This window comes from Leptonychotes weddellii, chromosome 1, assembly GCF_054177405.1.
Source record: "Leptonychotes weddellii isolate Sample4059 chromosome 1, ASM5417740v2, whole genome shotgun sequence".
In the NCBI taxonomy this organism is placed as follows: Eukaryota; Metazoa; Chordata; class Mammalia; order Carnivora; family Phocidae; genus Leptonychotes; species Leptonychotes weddellii.
The window spans coordinates 25,510,388-25,536,484 of record NC_138369.1 but is presented as its reverse complement, the minus strand read 5'-3'; the positions used below and the strand labels follow the sequence as shown (position 1 = coordinate 25,536,484).

Below are 26,097 nucleotides of genomic sequence, written 5' to 3'. Positions count from 1 at the left end.
AATGGTGTCTTATGCTTTTTATTGTTAGCATGGACAGAGAGGAAACACTGTACATGTTTCCAACTGTGATGCTCATACTGTCCTTGTCCAAAGCAGGGGAGGTGGGAGGAGGTTAAGAAATGTTTTATGAAATGAAATCTTTGTTTTATTGAACAAGATAAATAAGAAATAAGGGATATAAACTTGGCTGTGATGTTTGTACTGTGTATCTTACTCCAGTGGTGATATCCTTAGGAATTAATGTTTCCCACAGTGTGTTCCATAGGGGTCTAGGCAAGGGGTCTGCAAACCTTTTCTATAAAAGGCCAGATAGTGAATATTTAGCCTTTCAACTACACAATCTCTGTCACAACTTCTCAGTTCTACCGTTGTAGTGAAAAACCAAAAAGAGACAAAAAGCAAATGAACAAATGTGGCTGTGTTCCCATAAAACTTTATCTTCAAAAACAGGAGGCTGTCCTATGGGCTATAGTTTGCCATTTCCTGGTCTAGGCCTTTGAGACACACCTCAAGAAAAGAACTCCATGGCCAGATATGTTTAGAAAACTCTAGATACCCCACTCATCCACCCCACACACATATCTCCTGGAGAACCACAAAGCACAACAGCATATTGGAAAACCCGGAGAACATAGTCATACAGACCCTTATTTAACTCTGCTTCACCAGGAGCTTCCTAAATGTATTTAGCTACTTTTTTTTCCCCCCCAGGGGAATATCTATCCTGTAGGACCAATGATAGGAAATCCTGTAGGGTGTGAATTTGGCAATTTCCACAATTGCTTAACAAATCTTAGATCTTATTTGAAAATGTCTGGCAGATTCAGTGCCACCTCCGTTTCCCAGCAAGGGGGAGGGCTGTGACTCAGGGCTGCCAGAGGGTCAGTCTCAGGCTCCCCTTTCTAGAGACATAGTAGGCTCCTAGGTGGAGAGAATTTTCTGGTATGGTTTGAAAAGCTCCAATAAAGCCCAGTATTAGCTTTACCCTGTTAGACTCTTTTTTTTCTTTTATGTAAGAAAAGCATTTTGTTCTTTCTAGTCCTTTACATCTTTGGGAAGTAGCAACCAGTATAGAGCAAAATGGGAGCTATGTACAGCACACTTTGAGACACTCCAGAACAAATATTCAAAACTCTTTTCCTCAATTTACAAGACTTGACCTGTACCTTACCTCTAAGCAGTTTTCTGGATTGAGATTCTTCCTCTAATATTTTACTGCATGACTCTAACTGATAAAGAAACCTGTGCAAAATAGCTTTCTCGGTCACCCCACCCCCCCCCATTTCCACGTCTAAGTCACGAGAGGAGTTTCTTGACTTACCCCACTGAGAGCAGGTTAATAGGCAGTTGCTCTTCATTTGCAAGCACCAAGAAATCTAAATTTTATCTTGTTATTCTCAGGCTTATACCATCTCTTAATATGGCCCTGCTGACTTTTAACTCATGAGAATTAAACTGGGTTCCTTAATGACAAAGCATGAACAAGCGACTGTATTTTTTTTAATGCTCATTATATTCAAGACAGTTGTGCTGTAGAGAACATCTGAGAAAAGGAAAAGGTTCAAATGAGTAATGTTCACGTTTTCAAAATAGTAATGGTCTTGAAATTGCTTTTACTTACTTGGGTTTAAACGTGGATGCTGCTACTATGGACCACGTGGGAGGAAATGATTTGTATCTGTCACTATTTCTTAAAGGGCCCCAGAGTTAGGGCCTTGCCCTCCACTCACCAGCCAGAAGGCAAGGCTTGAAAACTCTATGAACTGTTTTCTCATCTGTAAAACTGATTTTTTTAAAGTGTCCCTACTCAGTGTCTGAGAATTGTCATGAAGCTCTGTGATAATGTCACCAATGTCATTTTATAATCTGTTAAATTCTTCAAGCAAGTAACTGCTATTCCTCTTGAAGTATTAAATATTCTTGATACCATCAGACATAAAGGTAGAATCAAAATTATTTTCACAATTGGAAGTGTTAGTCAAGGAAGGTTTTTGTTGGGGATTTTTTTTAATGCTTAAAAAATAAAATTTGAACTCTTGGACCAGTAATTTAAAGACCTGAAAATTAGGGAAGGATTAATAGTTGTGAAGAATAACCTGGGAATGTTTGATGCAGATGTTTTTTTGTTTTTTTGTTTTTTCCTCAAGTAGCTTTTTGCTGTCCCAAACTGTGCTATTGGTTAGTGACTGTGATTGTGGTCTGTTCAACTCAACAGTAAATAGTACGTGCCTTTTACAGTACGTAGAGGTATTTGAAAGTGCCAACTAAAACATAAACTAAATTACAATACTTTGAAACAACACGCATTTTATTAGCTGATTTGTAAACAGAATGTGGATGCTATGACAGAGTTAACAGAATGGCCGGCACAAAATGAAGGGTAAAAAGAGCTTGGGCACGTGCTTTTATGTGCTAAGAAGAATGAGTCTCCCTATACTTCCTACCAGGTGAAGAGAAAGTACAAGCTTTTATCTGACTGGTAGGGAAGAAGCAGAGATTCATGTTCCTTTTTGGATATTTTTCCAAGTCAAGGGTGACCTTTTTGTAATTTTTTTTTATTATGCTTACTCAAAAAAAGAAACTGACTTAGATAAATAGATTTAGTTCCCTCAACCTTCTCTGCTCTTACATGTGTCCCTCCAGTACGTACACACACGCATACACACGCATGCACACATAAACTTTCCCTCAAATAATTGTTATACTCAAGTACTTCTGTCCTTCCGTTTTTCAAAAGTTGTGACTACAGGCACTTGATTATAGGTAAAATGACTGAGAAATGCATTGTAAAGCTTACTTCAAGAAAAACTAGCATTCAAGGGGCGCCTGGGTGGCTCAGTCGGTTAAGCGGCTGCCTTCGGCTCAGGTCATGATCCCAGGGTCCTGGGATCAAGCCCCGCATCGGGCTCCCTGCTCAGCGGGGAGCCTGCTTCTCCCTCTCCCTCCGCCTGCCTCTCTGCCTACTTGTGCTCTCTCTCTCTCTCTGTCAAATAAATAAATAAAATCTTAAAAAAAAAAAAAGAAAAAAACTAGCATTCAAAATATTAAAGAAAAATGGCACTCTGGCAAGAAAATGCTACTAATATATTGAGCTTGCTAAAAATAGATCAAAAAATATTCTCTATTCTTCAGATTTTCTTATTTCAAAATATGGACCTATAAAATAAAACAGAGATACAGTCGTTTGGGCTCAATACAACCGAAGCTACCTGAGAGAAAGGGTCAAATGGCCAAGTCCTATTGCTGCTTTTCTCTAGAAAGGTGGCTGCCCATCTCTGCACAGAGAGAAAAGGCAACTGCATCTCTGTTTCCATTAAGCCAGATGCAGTCATAATTAGAATCTCAGTGTATTTGTGAAAAATGTCGTCACACAGCTTCTAACCACAGCTGAAGATAGTCAGCCTGTCAAGAACAGGCTCAAGCTAGAGCCCATAACCCTCTCGTGGGTGTCCATGAGGACACGTCATAGGACCATTGCTGGACAGGTTGTTCACAACTCTCCCATAGCCTGAATAAAAGCTTTTGTTCCTAACTGGCAGTTGGACAACATTTCTACCAGATTTTTAGAATCGGCTCCTTGTTAATCAAGTCATTCTGGCCTTCAGTGTGGAAGCAAATTTAGAAAGCATGCAATCCAAAGCTTCCCAGGACTAGTACCAAGTACCCACTCCACACTACCCTCTCCTTGACTGACCTTCTCTCAATCTCCACTCAAACACCTCCAGGCACAGAGAATCCGTGCTTCATGGTTGCCCATTTCAGGTTAGGATGGTTCTGAATGGTTGCACTAAACACTGTTCTTGATATATGCACACTGAAAAACCTGTTTCTCATTTCTCAAAATGCACTCTATCTCTCTCTGCCTGAGATATACATATGAAAAGTATTTTTAAAATAACTTCCATTTTCCAGATTTTCAAGGATATTGATATCTTAATGATCATAAACCGTCAGACCAAAGACATCTTAGCAACATGTAGGTGACCTGGTATGAAATACAAAAGTACTAGACTTGGAGGAGTCTGCACTTCTGACTCTGACATTAACTTGCTGGGTGACCTTGGGCAAGTCAGATGATTTTCCCAAGCCTCAGTACCCTCTTTTGTAAAACAAGGATTTTGAATACCCAAGACTTTTTCAACACTAGCATTCTAGAAAATGTGATTTTTCCATATTCACTCCCTGCCATTTGATCACCACTGCCTCCCTAGCACCTGGAATAGGTCCTGGGACACAAAAGATGCTCAATAAATATTTACTGACTGATATTTATTAAGGAACCATACAGCCTGAAAATTATAAGGCTACAGTAGGAAAACTATGGGGAGGAGGAAAAGGAAAAGATACAGTCCCCTGGTCAGGGATTTCAATCTGGCTGGGTCTGAGCAACATACACACAAGAAAAATGACTTTAAATATTTACCACTGTACAAATAATGTAACAAAGAATGATGAGATCATAGAGTAGAAATGAATGAATCTCCACTGAGGAGTCACGAAGGAAATAGCTTGGAGAGTAAGATTTCCAAAGGGGAAGGGTGCTTGGGAAGAGCATGAGCAAATGTAGAAATGTGGGAGAAAGCAGGGTATGTGATAGAAACAGTGAATGTTTGAGTTTGGCCAGCACAAATGAGGAGGGAGGTAAGCCATAGGTTGGAAAGTTGATTGGGAGGTTCTAAAAGCCCATGAAGTTTAGAACTTTATTCTCTAGGTCATACTTTTCAAACAGGGGCTTTACAGCTCCCAGGCTGGTAAAAATTGGTTCTTGGCAGGGCAGAGGGGCAAAAAAAAAAATTTTACTCCTGTCATGTATATGTATAAAGCACAGGTCTACCTAGAGTACATAAACAGATCTACAGTGTATTGATGGTATTAAATTCTCATGGGGAAGGCAGTTGGGGGCCTGATGGTGCTAATGAATAAAAGATTGGGAAACACCACTCTAAACTATAGGAAGATATCAGAGAGTGCCCACCTCCCCAAGCTAAGGATTAACCTAAGGATAAGCACAGAGAAAGGCTTTAGGGTCCAGAGCAACAAAAGACAAGATGTACATTCATGTAACGAATGGCTCATAAAGTGGGAGGCATTCTGAATCTCAAATCTGTCCCCATCCAGAAGTCTTTGAGAGAATACCCGACCATATCATCTCTGCAGGGAGACACAGTCTTGATTAGAATTTATTCCAGAAGTGAGGGATGTCTCTACCTCTAGTCGTTTCATCCATAGAAATGAGGTATGCACATTTGTGACATTCATCCGTGTGAGAGAGAGAGAACAGATGAGAACTTTTTAATCCAGTGCCCCAGGGATGCGCATTTGACCTGAATAGGTGCTATCTATCCTTTCTTAGCAGAGTCCCCACAGTGAATGAGTCTAATTTTTTTAAGTCTATTTATTCTTTAGTAATCTCTACCCCCAACATGGGGCTCAAACCCACAACCACAAGATCAAGAGTCATGCGCTCCTCCAACTAAGCCAGGCAGGGGCCCCAGAATGAGTCTATTTTTTAACATATATCAGTTGTTAGGATTGCAGTTCACACTTTTTATACTAGCCAGAGATATCCCATTATGATTCTCACAGAGAAGCATGTGATGGACTTGTTTTTAGGTAGTTGCTGAAGGGCCCTCTAAAATAATAATTTGTTATATCCATCAGCAGCTCCTGGAGCCTGATCTGACCCGTGTGCTACTAGAAAATTCTCCCTTTTCACATGTATATTATGTTTGGAATTACCTCTTTGACTATTAATATAAGTTGTTAATATCCAAATAAAATATTAGTAACATTAATAGTACACGCTATTATTTTGCTAAACAGAAATATCAAGCATGTTTTAGTCTTTTAAACATAGAGCATTATAGTATGTCACATGAAGGAAATGTTTCTACATGAGTCCAGCACAGTAGTCCAGCCAAAATGTCATATTTTACAAATACAGTATGTTCTGATTAATATAAGTATTTTTCAAATTTGCATATGTAAAACAAAGCTCATTTCTAATTTGTGTACCCACCATCCACTAATATGTTTAAATTAAGTTGCTTTTGCATACATCTGTATGTTATTCATTCCTAGCTACTTTTAATTTGTTTGAATTAACATTTTAACTTGCCAGGCTGCCATCTCTAAAGATCTCCTAATTCCTTGATCATTATTCAGTGTGTGTATCATCTAATGATCACATTTGCTTATGTAGGCTTACACATGTCTTCATGGAAATCACCAACGGTTTTGTTACATGGCAGTGTTTAAGTCTGAGAGCCACCAGGGACTGACTTCAGAGGCAGATTCTCCAGTTAAACAGAGAAACATCGAAGAAAATTTCCATTGTTCCTTCTACTTCATAGTCCTCTTTAGCTAATCTCTTGACCGTTCCAAGAAGAGCACCCTCTCATCCCAAGTAGAGAAGTGTAATTGGCTTTCCCAAAATGTGAAGTGTAAAGAACTAACCCGTGTGACACCTGTTTCCCTTAAGGAAAAGAATGCCAGGTTGGCAATTTTGCATTCTAGGTTTTTCCATCCGTGTTGCCATTGGGAAAGAGTAACTTGTTTCTGGAGGGAGGCAGGTGTCCAGACTCTCTGTAGGTTCCAGGATTTCTGACTTATCCGGAGGCTTGCCCTGCTAAGCAAGCCCAGAGGCAGCTCCAACCCTTGCAAGAGTTCTGTTAGTCAAACACAGCTTGCCCGGGGCAGAGCTGCTTTGGCAAAACTTGCTCTTCTGCAAGATCCAAAAAGAAACCCTCAACTCCTGTGCCAAAGTTCTGTCAACTCCACTTAAACAGGAAGGCTCCTCTCAGATGCAGAGTTAGGCTGGGCTCTACCGTGCCAGTGACTTTGGCTGGATGGAGCACCCTTAAAATGCCACTACAGAAGACACACGGTGCCAGTTTGTGGAGCAGTAAATGCCACAGTCCTTCCACAGAGATACGCTCGATTCGAGTTGGGGTTTTGTTTTTGTTTTATTTCTCTCTTTATTCATAAAGTTATCCATCTCTCCATCACGTCAGTTGATCCATCTTCGTTCAAAAAACAAAGAACTGATGCAGGTCACATTTTTTATCTTTTTATTAATTTTAACACTTTACAGAAAAATGTGCTGCTTGGCTAACTTTCACAGACTGAACACACCCTTGTAACAATCACACAGATAAAGAAACAGAACATCCCCAGCACCTCTAAAGCCCTGCTTTCTTTCTCCCAGTCTCTATCTCACTTCCAAGGGTGACTACTCTAACACAAGGCCACATTTGAAATCCACTTGTGCTCCAAGAATTTAGAATTAGAGGGGAGCTTGGGATTCTTTTCTTTTCCTAGGTGTCTTTTTACGTGTGTAAACCTTTCTCCATTTTAATTGGACTTAGTTTGAGGGAGGACGTTTCTTTAAGTGGTTTTGTACAATTATTCAAAGCTAATCCTTCTTCTTGATACAATTCCTTCATCTTTGCCATCAACTGTGACACCCTGTTGCACATACACCTGTCTTCAGAAGTAACAGTTGGAAAGTATGTGTTCAAGTGGGTGAACTTCCCATCGTGCCTTGTCTAATATCTGACTTGAGAAACGTGCCTTGATCAAAAATAATTTATGAATAAAAGAAAACGAAAATGCGCCACTATCTCTATCAACCCCAGCTATTTCCCCAGCAGCCCCAGCTCCACCAATGCCAAGAATTCCATGAACTTCAAGTTCTTGGCGTCAGACAAGTTCTAGACTCTCACGGCAGTAGATTTGGAAGCCAAAAGCCCCTCACCACGGCATTTAAATAATGTGATCATTGTGTATGGGTGTCTTTGAGTTTCCACACTTTTAAGTCACTCTGTGGTTAATTTTTCTCCATTCACTTTTGTCATTTCTCTCTGAATCCTGAACCGCACCACAGCTCGCCATCCATAAGCTGTCTTCTGAAGTATGTTGCTTGAGTTTTCACTGTTGTCTTGCTGTGGACTTAGCCAATTTATTTACAACTGTTCATGTGCTTCTGCCACATCTGCATTGTCACTGTGATGGTATTTTTTCTTTCTGTCTGTTTCTTCCACAGGAGTTTAACCAGTAACCTACCCAATGTGAACCTACCCAATGTGAACCTTCCCAAAGTACCAAATCTACCAGTTAACATCCCTCTAGGCATCCCACAAATGCCTACTTTTTCGGCACCGTCATGGATGGCTGCTATATATGATGCTGAGTGTGTATTCAGTTCACATTAGACCTAATTTAAATTTAAGTGATCTTGGCATGGATATGTATTGTTTATTTCTATACATCCTATATAACAGAGATGGAGATGGATAATTAGACATATTTTGCTGATCATACAGAGACAATATTGTTTATTTCTGGCATGCAGTGTGTTTGTAAGACGTTTGCTATATATACAGCACTAACAATTTGTCTTACGCCCACTGAACGCTTGAGGACTATGTTTCACTTCCTGAATTCTTTTGCAAAAGGAGACTGCCCATGTTTTGTTTTGGTTTTGTTGTTGCTTTTCTTTCTTTCTTTTTTTTTTTTTTTTAATTCAGGTGCCATGACTCTAGGAGTTCTTCATTCAAAAATAGTCCAAGAAACCTCTTTGATGGGCTGTCCAGTCATCTCTGGCCTGATCCAAATCTAAGAGGAAAGCACACTTACCTAGAAGTTGGGGTTTTCTTTAAATAAAAAATTCCTAGAGACTGTTTAAACCATAAAGCATATTTCTGGTGTCAGCAAATGGCAGGATATAGTAACAGTATGTTCAGGGCTAAATGAAAACTTCTGAATGGATCAAGCCTTAGTAATGTCTATGTTATGTAAAGATACTTTCCAAGGTCATAATGCAATATGGAGCATTGGGATCTAGGTAGCAAGAAAATATCTAAATTTGAGAATGCAAGAATCAAACAACAAATAATTAAATTTTGCAGTAGCTGTATCATCTGTGGTATGAGGATAGGGCCATTCTTTACATTCATCTATACAAATGCCAGGAATGCATGGGGTTTGTCTTTTGGGGAGGCCTGGCCGCCCCTTTAAAGGCAGGAGCTCAGGGGTCGAGGTTGAGCTGCCACTTCTAGCTTAGGAAGTGAACCCACTTTCTTTTTTTCCCGTAGCAAGAAGAAGATCCAGCACCCCTAAATTCTACCTCAGGGAAATTAAATTAAAACCATGTGCATGATTTAATAAGTGAAATAGGGTTTAGTGATTCTATACCCTCCTTTGATCCTTTTCTTAGACCACAGCTAATTATAGGCCAGATAAGCTTTTTCTTGAAAGAATAAATTGGCACATTTTCAAAGGAAAGTGTTATTATCAAAGGAATAAAAAATGATCTGAAACTGGCAGTGATGTTTTGAAATCTCGAAATCACATTCATCAAGATGGCCCTCAACATTTTTATTTCTGCAGTGATCCAGGTAGAAACAGGGAGTTAAATGACTGCTCTACTTGGCTGCTTCGAAGTTGCCCAACATTTTTAAAAACCTCTATTCGTTCACAAGTGCACAATGAAATCATATAGTTAATGTGTCTGATTCTCTTTTAAAGACAAATTAAAACCTCCAAAAATTTATAACTGAAAAAAAATTCTTCTAAAAAAAGTAAATCATATTCATGCTAAGATGACTATATCAAAAGTTAGATTAGGTAGTCTGTTAAAAATTAAAATATAAATATCTGAAAGCTTTTCTCACCTTCTTCTATGCATGCTCTGTGACATTGTTTTTGAAAAGATATGAATCAAGACATTGTAATAAAGCAGATAATGGTCTCCATTCAATTAATTAAGGCATGAGTGGGAACACATTTTGGTAACTGCTCAGCAATCAAAATAGTCTTGGTGCTATTGCCTTAACATTAACAGTTTATCTTAAAAATAAAAAGAAAATATTCTTTTCCTCATGTCAAAACTTAATAATAAGCTCTTCAAAGAAAAAAAAAAAAACCCTAGAAGAATTTTTTGAAACTCTGAAACCAGATGGGTGTCAAAATGTTGTTGTAATAAATACCAATTATTGCATTCATATGTACTTAATGATTTAAAACATACAACCATGCAGTTCCAAAACGGGGTTTAGACTAGACAAAGTTGGGGTTTCTTTTTCCCAAGCATAGGATGGGGAGTAGGGGGAAGGCTGAACTTTCACGGAGAAATAACGCATTCCCCCAATTTTGAATGGTGCTTATGGCAGGATCTGAATAGAAGGCGTAGATCCTCAATCACCCGCCAGGAAATGCCTGATTCTATATCTTTTCATAATTCCAGTTTCCTCCTTTGCCACTTTTCATTTTTAAGGACGTGTTTCCATGTTACCTGCTCCTTCGTGTCAGATACATCTACATACTGACCTCAGACTGGTCTGTCCTTGGAAACATTACCCTGTTGGTCCAGGCCGTAGGCTCCCTCTCGGCATGCTGGGAGTTTGCCCCCTCCCCACCCCACAGTAGCTGTGTATGCGTTTATGCACTAGCTATATTTCTCTCTGAAGCATTAATTCAATGCAGCTGGCATCTGTCACAATAGAAACACCCACTCTCATCTGTTTCTATAGACGATGTCAGAACAAGTGGTAATGCATGGTGTGTTGGACATTTTATAAATTACTGTGTTAGCATTAGTGGTATGCGAGGAAGGGGGGTGGGTGGCCACCCCTCAGAGCTCCAAATGGGACTGTTAACCAAAGGGAAAGCCAGCCAGAGAAAGACAAGAGGGTGAGAGATGGAGCATTTCCCATACACAGGCTTTCCGTGGATGCCCCAGGTAAAAGTTTCTTAGACTTCATTGTACAGAAGGGAATCAAGACCAATTTCTCCATCTGTACAGGCGACTGGGTAAGGTGGTACAATGGTAAAAAGAGCTCAGGTTTTGAGCCCTAACGTTTTGCAAATATCCCCTGTTGGCTCATCACCCCCCACCCCCACAACTCACCTCGTCCTGGGGCTGCCTATGCAACAGGCTGGTCTATGATAATTGGAGTGAGAACCAAACTGAACAAGAATCTTGGACTCAAGGTATCCAGATGTACTCGTCTTGATTTGAGTCACCCCAGTTTCTTTCCAGCTCTTCAAGAGAGAAAGCAGGTCCTCGCTCACCACTTTGTTAGCACTGTCCTTTTAAAACTGAAAGTCTTGTGCAATCTTCAAGACACCTCCGTTCTGGAGGGGAGCTGGGGGAGTGCATGAAACCCTGAATTTTAATAACTGCATGATGCCATGTAGTTATTATCTGTTGAAACTGACTTCTCCCTCTGGTTCGTGGCCTTCATCTGAATCATCACATGTGTTAATGTGGTTATTAAAAGAAGGCTGATTTTTACCATACACCATTCTCCTCGTCATTGTGGGGCAACACCTTTCTTTCCTCAGACTTCTCACTGGTCTGGAATAATTGGCCGAACAAAGCAGACTAAGTCATGTATGGTAAAACTCAAAATCTGCCGGTGGAGATGGCCCCCACCTCTACCGCCAACACGCGTCGTTTTGTATGTTCAAGCCACTGTTTGCCTTAAGCCTTCTAGCACCTAGTTGTCTTTGTGTCAGCTTTTCCAGAATCCAAAGCCTGTGGGTGACTCTCGTTTTCTAATTTTTATCCTGCCAGTAATGGATCAGGCACTTCAGAAGATCTGTTCTGGAAACTCGATGCCCTTCAGACCTTCATTCGGGATTTGCACTGGCCTGAGGAAGAGTTTGGAAAGCACCTAGAACAACGGCTGAAGCTGATGGCAAGTGACATGATTGAATCTTGTGTCAAAAGGTAAGCCTTGGTGGCTGGACGGGCCCCGCACGCCTTCCCCACTACACTCTGACTCAGAGAATGGTAGGTGGCCACTCTTTCAATTTCCCATAATTTGGATTTTTTTTGGAGAAGGTACTTGCTTGTCCAAGTCATCTGGAGCGGTGGCCACCCAAGTCTAGCTCCTGTTCACCTGCCCCACGTCTGTCCCAAACCCCACACGATATGGTAGCCAGTTTTTTCACTTCGCTCCATGAGAAAAGGACCCATGTCTGTTCTTGTTCTTCTCTGTATCCCTGGTATCTAGCAGCACCTGACACACAATATTTACTTAGAAAGTATGTGTGTAAGGTGTAAGTGTGTGTGTGAGGGGGATGGCTGATGGAGAAAAGAGAAGTATGCACAGTTCTGGAGCCCGGAAACCCGGTACAGGTAGCAGGAAATGAGTACCTTTGCAGAAATGTGAGCAGGATCTCAGCAACATCATTTGTTCCATATACGTGAACTGAGCACATACTCTGTGCCGACTCTGAGTTGTCCTGCCCCAAATCTAACTAGACATCAGTGAGGGGGCAGGAGATGTTAAACATCCATGTGAACTTTCTACAAATTGCCTGCTTTGTGGCCATGGCATATAGGGTCGAGGTGGGAATGCTGCACTTGAAGTTCTCAGGTAGAGTGTTCTGAGAAGGTGAAGAGAAGAAAATGAGAACAATATGCATCCAGTCAACAAAGATTGTTTAGCTTCTCCTACCTGCCAGACACAGTGCTACATTCCTGGTGTGCCATGCCGTGAAGAATGAGAGACCGCATCCCTTCCCTCCTGGAGGATCTAGATGTGTTTATCAGACACAGAGATGGAATTCCTCTGGTTTAACATCATTATCATCACCCTGTCTCTCCCCAGACACACATCCAAGTTCCTTTCCAGTTCATAATCATTCATTATTTTTCTTCATTCAAAACAAAAAGAAAAAAAGAAAGCCCACAAGCAGCGCAGGCCACTCCAGATCTCCAGATGTTGTGTAGTTTCGTTGATGGATCAGTTGTGGGTGATGGGGGCTGGGTTTGTCTGGGAGTGATCTGAATTTTATATCTTGGAAGAAGAAAAGAGAAGTAATAACGTCAAAACTGGAACCCAAAAGGGCAAAAGAACAATGCAGGTCCAGGCAGGTGAACATCTCAGCAGAAACTGGGGAAGGAGGTACATGCCGGGGGGAGTCTGGGCAGGTGCTTGACGGCACTTCTGGAAGCTCAAAGTCCTGGCAATCCAAATTGTGTGTTTCGTTCTTTTCTTCCTACTCTTAAAACCAAAGGCAGACCTATTGTTCAAGGTCAAGATGTTTCCTTAGAATTTTGAATTCTATCATTTCCTATATAGTCTCCATCAGTTTTAGGAAAAGCAACTCTTTTCTTGCAGCCAAACCATTCCACCAAAGACTTCTTATGGGGCAGTTCCCCTGTGGTGAAAAATTCTCTCCTGATCTATAGTCAGGGCTGCAGCACATTAGAATGAACACTTACTGGCTTCTGATCTGTGCACACAGTTGTACAAAAAAATAGATATGCCCTTCTGAGAAGCCAGTCTTTCGAGTAGGGAGTAGGAAGTGGGGAGTTGATAGGGGAAAAATGGGAAGACATGTGGATGTGAAAGGTAGACAATGACTGTTACCACAAATCTTTGTGGCCAGCCACCTCAAAGAGTGTGAACTCCTCACCAGCAGGGAGTTTATCTTATTTATTTTGAGCCCCTGGCCCTCCCCAGGTCCCAGTATCATGCTTGGCACATAGTAGCTGTTGAGTAACCTCTTATTAACAGAAGCTGATCAACTGCACATTCACACTTGACATCAGATGCTTAAATTTCTTGATGTCCCTTCTAATTACATCCCCAGACAAAAGCAGACAACTGCAAATATAAGTGCAAATATCATCCCCTGACCTCCAGATGCAGAGGGTAAAACATGAAAAAGTCCTTGGATGTTTTAAGACATAGAATCTATGTGACTAGAGCCTAGAATCTATGCTTTCCTCTTTGTGACGGAATAAACGGTCGTCGTTCTAGAAGGACATTATTTCATAGATGTAAATATACAACATCCAAAGTAAATCAAGCACTCTTCATTTCCAAGTTTCTGGGAAATTTAAATCATTCATCCAATGGACATGACAGAGCCTCTAGTCTAGTCTATACCAGATACTGTGCGCCATCGAAACCCGGCTCCCTAACCCTGTCCTCAAGGACAGTCAGTTGAATTCAGTAACCTCTCCATCCCTGGCATTTTCCTCCCTGGAGCCCTTGCAGTCATACTAATTTTGCATTTGGTTTCCTCTTTTCGCACCCTCCAAGGGCAATACACAGTTCCCCTGTGAAAACAGAAGACGTTTACTTCATTGTAAGGGAACGATGTAGCACTCCCCTTTCTCCAATGGGGCCGGAACTGGTGTGCCGGCCTCAAAAGATCAGCACAGGGACCTGTCCAACTCAGTCCCCATCAGACCTCCTTTTCACAAGACCAGAAAGGATGTATTTTCAGTGTAGCTTAAAATGATCATCATGATTAGAAAGCTACTTCAATGCACCGAGTCTTTAGAAGCCAAAATACATTTATCTTTAACATGATCATATAATATATAGGAGTGCTTTAAGGGGTTTTTTTTTTCTTTTAAGTTTTTTTCTTAAGAACTAGGCTTCCAACCTTAGAAATTATACTTGGCTTCCCTGCATGCACTCAGGGTGTGTTAGCAAGCTGGCATCCTTTCCTGAGCTAACTAGCTGTGTGGTCCTCCTCTGCACTGTTAGAAAACTGCTACTAATACCTCTTGAAGCAATGCTTTCCTGGTGGCTGCATGATCTCCAGAACCTGACGGCGAACAATGCTGAAAAGATGCATTGGGCGAAAGGAGCTTTAATAAAACCACTTACTAACCAGGTGCTTTTCTTTCAAGACATGGGATGATGTGACCCACTTCTCTAAAACCTTTTAAAATCTAGCTGGTCCCCTTTACAATGCCGATACCAAGGATTAAATCTCACACCTGTATTGCCAGCTGGCCGTGTCCGACTAGGTTTTTCCTGTGAGCAGTTAGCACGTTGCTGGGATCATAATTTGACCTATGTCAGAATTATGTCCCATTAAGCTTGCACCATCACACAGTTCTTGAATTGGTAAGTATATTGTGCCATTTTCACTTACTAAAAATATATACTCTTAAAAATATAGAGAGATATACTCTCTGATCGCAGAATAATAGACATTGCCAACAGATATAGTGGAAGTCCCCTGATACCATTCCTCCTAATTTAACTTTCCTCTCCAAAGGTACCTATCTAATTTTTTCAGTCTTTAAAACCATATAACAACTGGATCTTTTTTTTACTTCAGTCTCTTTCAAAACCAAAAGGAAAAAAAAAACAATAAATGTCATTTAAGATTTTTTCCCCACCATGAGATTTTGAAGATTAAAAGCTGCTTTTTTGTTTTTTGTTTTTTTAATGAAGTGATTCAAGGTAGGCAGTTGCCAATGTGAGAGAACTTACATATGCTATAATGCTATAATTGGGTTTTTGTTAATTCATTCATTCTCCTGCAATTAGGGATCTCCATAGCATGTAAACTATAGACAGAAATACGCTGAGCTACAGGTGTTCCGTGTACTGCCGAGAAAGGGAGGGTTTCCGTGGCTGTCTCCGTGAATAGGCCTTCCTTAGTTGGGAAAGTCATTTTTAAAAGAACACATGTGAAGTCATTGTCGATTGAAACTGATTACAGCCTTCAATTTTCTTTTTCACTGACCTCTCAGAAAATGTCTCCTCCACCTGCTGCCATGAATGCTGAATTGGTCTTTTCCTACTTTGTTTTAATAGAACCAGGATTGCATTTGAAGTTAAGCTGCAAAAAACCAGTCGATCAACAGATTTTCGAGTCCCACAGTCAATATGCACCATGTTTAATGTTATGGTTGATGCCAAAGCTCAATCAACAAAACTTTGCAGCATGGAAATGGGCCAAGAGGTAAAAAAAAAAAAAAAAAAAATACAGATTTTTTTTCCCCCTCCATTGATCATGTAAAAGAAAACTTCACAAATTCCTTCCATCTACACTAGTCTGCTAGTTTCAGAATATACTTCTAACATGTGTGGATTAAGCTACAGATGAATGTTTGGTATCTGTTTGGTAAGTAAATTTCTAAGGCATGTGCTAATGAGAATGCCAGTCACTTGGAAGTGATTCTTGGCTAGAGTTGGGGTGGCCGTAAAGTTCCTTCAAGTCAAATAACGTGCAATGACCTTATTTATTAGGCTGGTATCTCCAACGGAGCTGTTTGCCAGAGTGCAAGTCATTTTCACATTTGAAGTGCATTTTATCACTTTGAACATCTGGACCGCAGGAGGGCTCTCTTTCTTGCATCAAGCAAGCTCCAGGATATATAATGTTTATCACCCTTCTACCCCATCCCCAGCCAGCAGGTTCTGAATTTTTAAGAAATCACAGACTTTCCTATTTCCTTAGATTGAGTTGATTGTGAATCTTCCCTGACCAAAAGGTTAGTCCTTTGCTAAGTTTCCAATTCCAGAGTGGTATTTAAAATGTAAAGGAGAAAGAAGCAGCAACTCGGGCTTGATTAAAGACTATCATGATCATTTTCTCTGATGGCCTCAAGCCAGCTAGATATTCATATACCAATTTAGAATTAATTCAGAAACATTTCTGGCAACTCTCATGTTGATGCCAATTGGCATAAATTGCTCCTAAATCAGATCTTTCGATACCAGCCTTACATGCTCAGAATTCTTACTAAATTATATTTGCTCCTTGTTCGTTATTTATTTTCTCTTATCGGCACCTTCCATTTTTAAATGTGGGTTGGTGGTATTCTCTTCCTGACAACATCATCTCCACCCTTCTTTCCCCACTAATCAGCTTCCTCAGCCACCTCTGTTAGTACTTGCTCCCGACTGACTTTCTTTGGAGGGACATTTGCTCAGGGGTTATGGTCTAGGCACTAGGGGCAAATGCAAGGGGTCCACAGTTCTGTTTCATGGCTCCATGTGCTGCCTTTGAGTGACCTGGAGCAGTGGTTTTCAAGATTTAAGTGAGCATCAGACTCATCTAGAGAGCTTCTCAAAACCCAGATCGTTGGGTCTCACCCCAAGGATTTCTGAGAGGTCTGGGGTGTGGTCTAGGAATTTGCATTTCTAACCCATTCCCTGGTGATGCTGATGCTGCCGGCTGGTCTGGAGACCACAGGTTGAGAATCATTGGTGTGGAGTCTCAGTGTCCAAAAAGGAGTTAAGATTAGGGCTCACACCTGAAGGACAGCACCCCGAGAAAGGCTCAGGTTGGGTGTTCAGCCACCAGGATTCTTACCCTGGCTGTGCTGCAAATGAGCTGGGCCTTAGTTTTCTCATCCATAAAATGATAACACTATTCTAATTTAATTCAGGCTATTTTGAGTTGCAGTATCAGTTCTTCAAATCCTACCAAGAAGGCCAGCATGTGAAATAACTAAAATGAGAGCTGCTCTGGATAGAGTGAAGGGCAGGGGGGCAAGAAGAGGGGCCCTGTGCTCAAGATACCGTGTTCCTTTCCACCTCTACATTTCTTTGCTGCCCACCTGCAGTCTCTTGGGCTTCATAGAGCCCACTTGAGAAACCCTGCTTTTGGTGATCTCTAATGTTCATTAAGATCCCTTTGAATTCAGACTTTCCAAAATTCTATCCCTCCTGAATTTTTCTCCCCTTGAGCTCTTTTTTAAAAAAATTGAGATGTCATTTGCATGCCATAAAATTCACCCTTTTAAAGTATACAATTCAGTAGTTTTTAGTATATTCACAAAGCTGTGCAACCATCACCACAATCAATTGCAAGACTCTTCCATCACCCTAAAAAGAATCCTGACCTATGAATAATAATTCCCCAACCCTCCCTCCCCAGCCCTGGGCAACCACCACCCTACTTTCTGTCTCTAAGGACTTGCCTATTCTGAGCATTTCATATAAATGGAATCTCATGTGGCCTTTTGTGACTGGTTTTTTCATATGACATCATGTTTTCAAGATTCATGCTGTCACATATATCAGCACTTTGTTCCTTTTTATACTGAATAGTATTTCATTATATGGCTTTACCACATCTTATTTATCAGTTCATCAGTTGATAGACATTTGAGTTGTTTCCACTTTGTAGCTACTCCAAGTAACACTGCCATGAACATTCATGTTCATGTGGACCTATGTTTTCATGTGGACCTATGTATTCATGTGGACCTATGTTTTCAACTCTCTTGGATATATACCTAGGATTGAACTTGCTGGGTGATATGGTCACTCTATGTTTAACTTTTTGAGGAACTGCCAAACTGTTTTCCAAAGTAGCTGTACTATTTTACATACCCATCAGGAATGTATGAGAAATCCCATTTCTCTACAACTTAGCCAATAGTTCTTATTATCTGTTTTCTTATAGCCACCCTCGTATGTGTACAATAGTATCTCACAGTGGTTTTGATTTGCAGTGATGTTGGCCATCTTTTCATGTGTCTGTTGACCATTTATAAATCTTCTTTGAAGAAATGTCTATTTAAATCCTTTGCCCATTTAAAAAATTAAATTGTCTTTTTATTATTTAGCTGAAAGAGTTCTTTATATATTCTGGATACTAAACCATTATCATATATATGATTTGCAACTATGTTCTCCCATTCTGCCAGTTGTCTTTTTCACTTTCTTGGTAGTATCCCTTAAAACACAATCATTTTTTTTAGTTTGATGGAGTCCAGTCTATCTCTCTCCCCTTGGAGTTTCCCGAGATGTCCTTTTCAACTGAGTTTCACAAGACATTCTAGGATGAAGAAGGATTGTGTTGCACTAGGACTGGCCTCCTTTCCCCTCAGCAGCTCTTACAGTCCCTCTTCAAATTGACTCAATTGTGGCCATATTTAAAGAACTCCCACATACCTAGTCAGATGCTAAGCAATCTTTCCAAACAAGCCAAGTCATTCTGATCTTAACTTCTTTCTTTTTGAACTGGGGTTTGGAGAGAGTAGTGGGAGTTGGGTGGCAAGGGTTATTGTCACAGCCCCACTGAAAATTTGATAAAATTTAGGGAACCAGTGCCCAGGAGAAAAAAATACTTTCCCACAATTTTGCATTTCAGGTGACCTATGGACCTTGTTAAGCCAGACGGTAGCCCCTAGTTGGAGATATATGATGAAAAATAGCAAGTTGATTTTGTCACAAGGGGATCCTGCTCTTTTCTTTACCACTGATCACTTCAGTGCTACAGTAGAATGACCTTGGCTTAAACTTGGGGTCATGGTTTTCTAGAAGAACAGGTTGTCTAGTGGCTTAAGAAGTACATATTATGGAGCTCATACCTTAGCTGCCAAACTCTGTGACCTTGAGCAAGTCCTTACTCTTACAACTTTACTGTCATCATTTGTCACTTGAGAGATACAGCAGGTGACACACAACCTTTGAGAGATATGGAGCTTGTTGAAACTAAGGATAAACCTCCCTCGCTTCTGGATGTCAGATTAGAACGTTGTCTTGGATATGCCCAAATAGTAACATTTTTGAGGCTAAGTAGCAATGCCTACTTCTTTCTGGACATTGTTCTATTTGATAAAGTAGAAAACACTTCATTCAATTTTCTGCTTTTTTTTTAATTAAAACAATAACCAAGGCTGATAAACATTTCTCATTTTTCCTGAGCCCCCATACCCCTCCTCCCAGACCAAATGAGTTTTATTAAAGACTCATCCAATACTGTATTCTAGTCTGTGGCTCTTATCATAAGACTGCCAGTTTCTCAAGCCATGCTAGAGAGACCCCGCTATGCCATTTCTCCTTAGCATAATTGAATCAGAAACACCTGTGTGACCAGCTCATGGAAACAGAGGCCTCTGCTGACCTTAGAATACCAAGTGACTGAGAATAGTAAGAGTCAGAACGAAGCCAGACATCATTTTCTGCAAATATATACTTCCTTTGAGGGACCTTGCTAGCTGTGACCTTGAATAGAACTTCAATGGGAAGTCTCGTGCAAATGGTCTCTTCTTAATTTTTCTTACTTTGCAGAATGGGGATATTCATCTCCAAAGTCAACTGAATTGTAAAAATGAGATTGGCCAAGGATGACTGGAAATTGGGAGAATAGGTAGCAGTTCAATGCTTTTGCATAGTTATCACTTTGTGAGTATGGATATTAAGCTCACATGTAGATCTAGTTATAGTACCTGCTTCCACCTGGATTCCAACTCTCTCAAAGTGTTTTAGACTAGTGACTGGCCAGGTGATACAATATTCTCCCATCTTAAGATCACTTTCATCACCAGGGTAAAATCTCATCTAAAGGCAGCTATTGAAACATTTGTTAATCATACTTTTCCATCTTAAATATTTATTTTTTCATTAAAATTTGCAAAGCACCAATAGAGAGGAAATTGTGTATTAGTTTTTTGCTTGGTCTAGTGTGTTTTTATCTCATTTCCAAGGTCAGATGGTCTTAACAGAAAGACAACATACACACAATCTGTTCCATGACAAGGCAAAATGTGCAGTGCAGGAAGTCAAGTGGAATGATTTTTACAAAGTGATTGTGAATTTGCCGCAGCTCAGCTCATCAGAAGCAGAAGTGAACTCCCAGACTTTCCATACCATTGAAGATTAGCAGTTCCCTTGCTATTATCATGATCTAGTGCCCCAGAATATAATTTATGTGTATTATTATTATTATTATTATTATTATTATTATTACCACTACTACCACTAGGGTCAGGCCAATCCAGTGACACCCAGAGAGGGAACTGGAAAATGCAAAAATAGGAAGGATCCCTCTTTGTACCCATATTGAGATGCAGATGGAATTAGATAGTCCAGACGGACTGCAAGAGACTTGTGACAAGATTATCTTATTGGGGGAATGCTACCTAAAAGATGCCCCGGTAGTGTTTATACCCCTTCATAGAGCTTCACGTGTGCATGGAACAAATAATCTCCCCAGAAAGAGCATAATGAAGGTCGAGTGCTCACTATTGTCCCAGAAAAGCTAGTTAATCAAATGAGTCTCAGGAGACTCTGGTAAAAGAAATTCGTGCATTTTGTACTTCCTCACATAGGAATGGGGACTGCTTTGGTATATACTACTTTAATGCATGATAAACAGAGTGGATGTTACCCTGCTGAACGATCTTTCCCAAAGTAGGTTTTATTTAATTGAGATTATAATTTACATACAACAGAATATATATAGATTTTACATGAGTGTAGAGAAATGTCAACACGCATGTAACCACTATGCTAACCAGTTAATGATAATAGTAGTAATACCGCTATATAGTGCTTCTCAGTTTCTATACCATATTTCCATGCATTGTTTCACTACTGTGTTAGGTGAATATGATTCCTGTATTCACAGGGGTCATTCTTAGTCCCACTGAGGAGATGAGGAAATAGACCAGCAGAGAATGACATGTTCAAATTTCCTCTGGAAGTAAGAGGCAGAATAATCATATCAAAACAATCTTTTCATGACAGAAAAAAAGAAATGTGAACAGGAGTGGAGAGAATCATATTTGTTTAGAGTGAAGAGACAGTGGGACTCTCTGTGGGGAGGTCAGGGCCAAGTTTGGCATGGAAAAATTGAAGGCGGGAAGAGGTTCCCATCGATCCACTACATCTCCATATCCTTCAGTTTGGACTCCTTCCAGAATGAAAAGGTTTGAGGTTCCCCCCACTTGTGAAGAGAAAGCTTATTTGATTTTCAAGAAAGAATAACATTACTAACACCTCAGACCAAGAGCCTGTATCTTTCTTGGTGTGTGGAAAACAACTGCTCTTGGCTCTGCTTGCCATTTCACCCAAGTTTTTCAAGAGAATGTTTCTATTCTCAGTGATGTTCTTTGCTTGGTTAGATGCCCCTCGTTTAATATTTCAGATTGTATTATTTTGCCTACAACTTGCTTTTCTGAGTTAGTTGAATCTCATAATTAATTTAATAAATGTGAATCATTTATAGTAATCCAAAGAAAATCAAGCAGAGTGAGGCAGTCACATGAGGAGGAAAGTAAGCATGTGATACTGGATCTTATCTCAAGACCTAAAAATGAATTTGGAGCCCTGTCAATATTCCTGAATTCTTTTGCTCTGACATCTTTCTTTGTGTTTCTAGCACAGAATTCTGCAGATAGTTTTTGCATTTAGCTTCAGGTTTATGCCACTTACTAGTAAATCCCTTCGTGAAGCTAGCAGTAGAGCCAACGTGGGTTCTGATTCATCAGGACTACACAACATGGACCATTTGGTTTATTGTTTTTCCTCTAATCAACTGAAAGGTAACTAAAATGGGAAGATGGAGCATTAAGACCATATCTCCTTACCCTTAGCTTCTGCTTTATGAACTTGAACAAATAATATTTGAATTGCAGTTATAGTTGACAAGATGTTTTCACATCTGATCTTCACTTGATCTTCATAATGGATCTATGAGGCTGAGAACAGGACCACCAGGAAATGGTTTTTAAATAATAATAAGTAATAAGATAATAATAATAATAATAATAATAATAGAAGAACAGAGCTGCTAAATATCTTTAAACAGGGTTTGCTTCATTCTCTTTCCAAAAGCAGTATTTGTACTGGCTTCCCTTTCCACCCCACCCATTGGTCCTGAGTGGTTAGTAGTAGTATCTGTTTTTTTACAGATGAGGAAACTGAACTATATTTTCGTAGGCGACCTGACTTCCTAACTTTGCACTGGGACTTTATCCAGGTCTCACAATTACAAGCGAAATTCCCCTGTGACTTTTACTGAATTAACTTAATTCACATCCCTTTACTTACTTTCATTAATTCTGATTGCCAGTTATCAGAATATCAACCCACATTCCCATGGCTTATTATTTCTGTATGTTTTCATAGCTTTTTGAATGGTTTGTTTAATTTTCATTTTCTCATGTGTCTTTTTGTCCTAATTTTTATTTGCACTGTTCCTTTTTTTTTCTATTCCTAATTAATCATCCTTCTGAAAGTTTGCTAAAAAGTGGGTAAGTGCATTTTCCTTTCCAAATAGCAATGTTTTGCATTGTTATTTTTTATTAAGGAATACAGAATAATTCAAATGGATACTAAAATGATCTAATAAATGTCAAGGAACTGGCATACAGTATTTTCTGTTGAAATCGCTTTTCCTCTTTTCCTGGCATTTACAGCAGATTTTTGTTTGTGTGGGGGTTTGTTTTTGAATTACTATTTAAATTTAATCGACAGCAGCCTTTAGAGAAATTGAAAAATTTAACAGGAGTCTTAGTGGAGGCTCTAAACCTGCGTCTGCTTTTCCATGAATAGAGAAAATGAGTGGCTGCTACAGGGGTTCAGAAAATGACACTTTGCCTTGGCACTCAGTCAACATCTAGAGATAGAACTAGTGGGCTCTGGGGCATGAACCCAAAGTATCAGAGGGTTTCAGAACAGTTTTTGCAAAATCAGTCACAGTGGTCTTGGTCAAATTCTGAGCCACAAGCCCCAGCAGTTTTCCAAAGAGAAGTTTTCATCCCCTGTATTAAATTATTGTGATACCTTGTTTTGTAAGTTCCAGACCCACACACCGCTAGGCCATGAAGCCATCCATGCATGCTATTTGTAATCGTGTGTATGTATCTACACATATCAAAGCTATCAAAAGCCTTGGGTGAGGAACCATGTGCCTGGTAACTTTTTTAAGAGCTTCAGATCTCTCTTTATCAAAGACCTGGAGTCAGAATCTTACAGCTGCTTCTGGGAGTATGGAAATAAACTGGGTCTGCAGGCCAGGCTTTATTTATAAATTGTGTTGTCTAAAAATTACTGACGGATGCAGTGCCATCACCTCCCCAACATGCTAATATTTGTCTTTCTGTGTTCTTTAGCATCAATACCATTCAAAAATAGATGAACTAATTGAAGAAACTGTTAAAGAAATGATAACACTCTTGGTTGCAAAGGTAACCTTCAGCTTCAGGTGAAATGTTTCATTGTGAACATCGCTTTGTTATATCTGCATTTCCATTAAAATGTAACACGTTAAAAAGTTGAGCTGGATACTTGTATCTCTCAGGAAATAAGATCGTACGTCACCCAGGCTCAGAATGATTTTTTCTGATGATTGCGAGCCGTGTGAAGATCAATCGATGAAGTGGCATGTGTTAACTTAATAAGAAATTGTCCCCAGACGTTGCACTAGGTTATGTGGAAAATGTTTGTTTTGTTTTTCAGCCCTGACAAAGTTAGATTTTAGAAACAGAAAGTTAAACGGTAATAAGGAATTCTGCCATCCTGAAAACCCCCTCTCCCCTCGTTTCACATGCAGCGAGAGTCATAATAAAACATAAAAGTCAGATAAAGCTATTTCAGTCACCCTCATGAATTATAGAATTTTAACTAAGTAATGCTGAATGGGAAGACATTTATATTTGCCAGTGCTAAACTTCTGTTTCCCCCAAATTACTGATAAAATACAAATAAAAATAGATTGGATTAAATGTAGTGCTAATATGTAACGTAAAAACTGCTTTGCACAGTTTTGGATTTTGAAAAGTGCATTTAATATTATCGCATGCTGTATGCAACTCAATAATATTTTGTCACTTTATACTTCTGTAACACTCTATATTTGCAATCACATAATAATGAAGAGAAAGCCGGATAAGTCAAATATTTCTGTGTGAAAGCATCTATTCCTTTCCCCAAAAGCGGGAATCAAATAATAGAAGGCAAAACCGAGCGAGGTCATCGCTAGTCTCTGTGTGATTGGGGAATGTTGCTCCTTGGTGTGAACAATTAGAGTTTGAAATAATAATTCTTCTTTTTTTGCTGTTTTACTAGTTTGTTACTATCTTGGAAGGAGTACTGGCAAAATTATCCAGATATGACGAAGGGACTTTGTTTTCTTCTTTTTTGTCATTTACCGTAAGTAAAGAGCTTCTTTCTTCCTGGTTTTCGTTTTAGTTTTGGTTTGGGTTTGGGTTTAAGGGCAAGGTGCCAATGTGTCACTTTGGTTTGGGTTATAAGTATGTTAATTGAGGTCAACTGCCAATGTATAATAACATTAGAAGAATAAGCAGGACATTTCACAACAGCAGGTAATCCAAAATCATTTCTATTTCACTTGTGAATATCCAGTATGTATGTATATATATGTATGTACACACACACACATATGTCTCTATACGTATGTATCCAAAAGAGAGTTGTTGGCCTGAGCCCATGTTAGCTATCTCAGACAAATCACTTCCTGTTTCTGGGCTACCATTTCCCCATCTGTAAATGAAGAAAATTAATTTCAAAGGTTGCAAATAGAGACCTTCAGATCAGACAGAGCTTTTAAATATGTTTTATTTGGTCCTCACTGTGTCAGGTACACTTTTCTTAATTGAATTAGTTGCCTTCATTTAAAAATCCGGAGAATTCACAGGGATGTCCATATTCCAGGCTTTATTCATAAAGGGCACAGTTAGCAGCTCTGGGCCTGCATACATGCATAGCAACCGTCTGCTGGAGCCAAGTCACAGTGGTCCCCATTGACCAGACATGTGTTTGCCAGTTTCCTGTAGTGTCCTCCTGGCGATTTTGCTCATTCATATACCTGCCTGGGCTTGGGAACACCGGAGTTTACAACCTCTGGAGCAGATGACCGAATCTGTACAAATTGTGAGGGGCTCTAATTCTGTGGCAGAATTAGAAGCGAGTTTGGTTGTGGGCAGAAGCCAGCCTAATTCTCTGTAGGCAAATGACCAAAGGAGATGGTCACTGGAAATGGGCTGCTTTGGGGGCCTGGTTCTCCCACCCTTCTTGTGCTCATTGCCTATGACAGCTGCATCTTGTCCTGCCATTTCTGATAGCAGGGTTTTTGCTGGCTCTGAGACTAGCTGTTTTCCTCTGACAATGCCATAGGAAAGGCAGTCAGCTTAAGTCCTATTATCTCTGGATCTTTAAAAGAGCCTTAATGTAGGAAGAATCTCCTAGAAAGGAACAGAATGCCGAGACGAGGCCCAGCACAGGCTAGGGGGTAGCACATCATCATCTTTGGAATCTAGCAGAACCAGGTTCAAATCCCATTGCCAATATCCACCAGCTGTGTGATCTTCAGTAGCTGTTTCAGTCTCTCTCAGCCAAAGCTTTGCTTTGGTTTTGGTTTTGGCTTTGGGGAGGGGTGCTGTTGTGTAATTTTGGTTTCGGTTTGTGCACACTCGTGTTAATTGTGGTCAACTACCATGATGTATGGGAGTGAGGAGTGGATAAGGTCTTCTATGAGTTGTTGTGAAGATAATAATGTAAGTGAAAGCGCATGGCATAGTCCTCGCACAAAGTAGGCCTCAATAAATGGTGGTTATCATTAATGAAA

General features: G+C 40.0%; 1 protein-coding gene across 1 annotated transcript in view; it reads left to right on the top strand.

Annotated features, from left to right (window-relative positions):
• CADPS (calcium dependent secretion activator) overlaps window positions 1–26,097 on the top strand; it is a 158,803-nt gene that overhangs the window by 65,398 nt on the left and 67,308 nt on the right. The window contains exons 13-17 of the mRNA XM_081820238.1: window positions 8,045–8,191; window positions 11,579–11,734; window positions 15,582–15,729; window positions 23,624–23,698; window positions 24,579–24,662. Of these exons, the coding sequence (XP_081676364.1) occupies window positions 8,045–8,191; window positions 11,579–11,734; window positions 15,582–15,729; window positions 23,624–23,698; window positions 24,579–24,662 (610 nt within the window). The remainder of the gene's footprint in view (window positions 1–8,044; window positions 8,192–11,578; window positions 11,735–15,581; window positions 15,730–23,623; window positions 23,699–24,578; window positions 24,663–26,097) is intronic.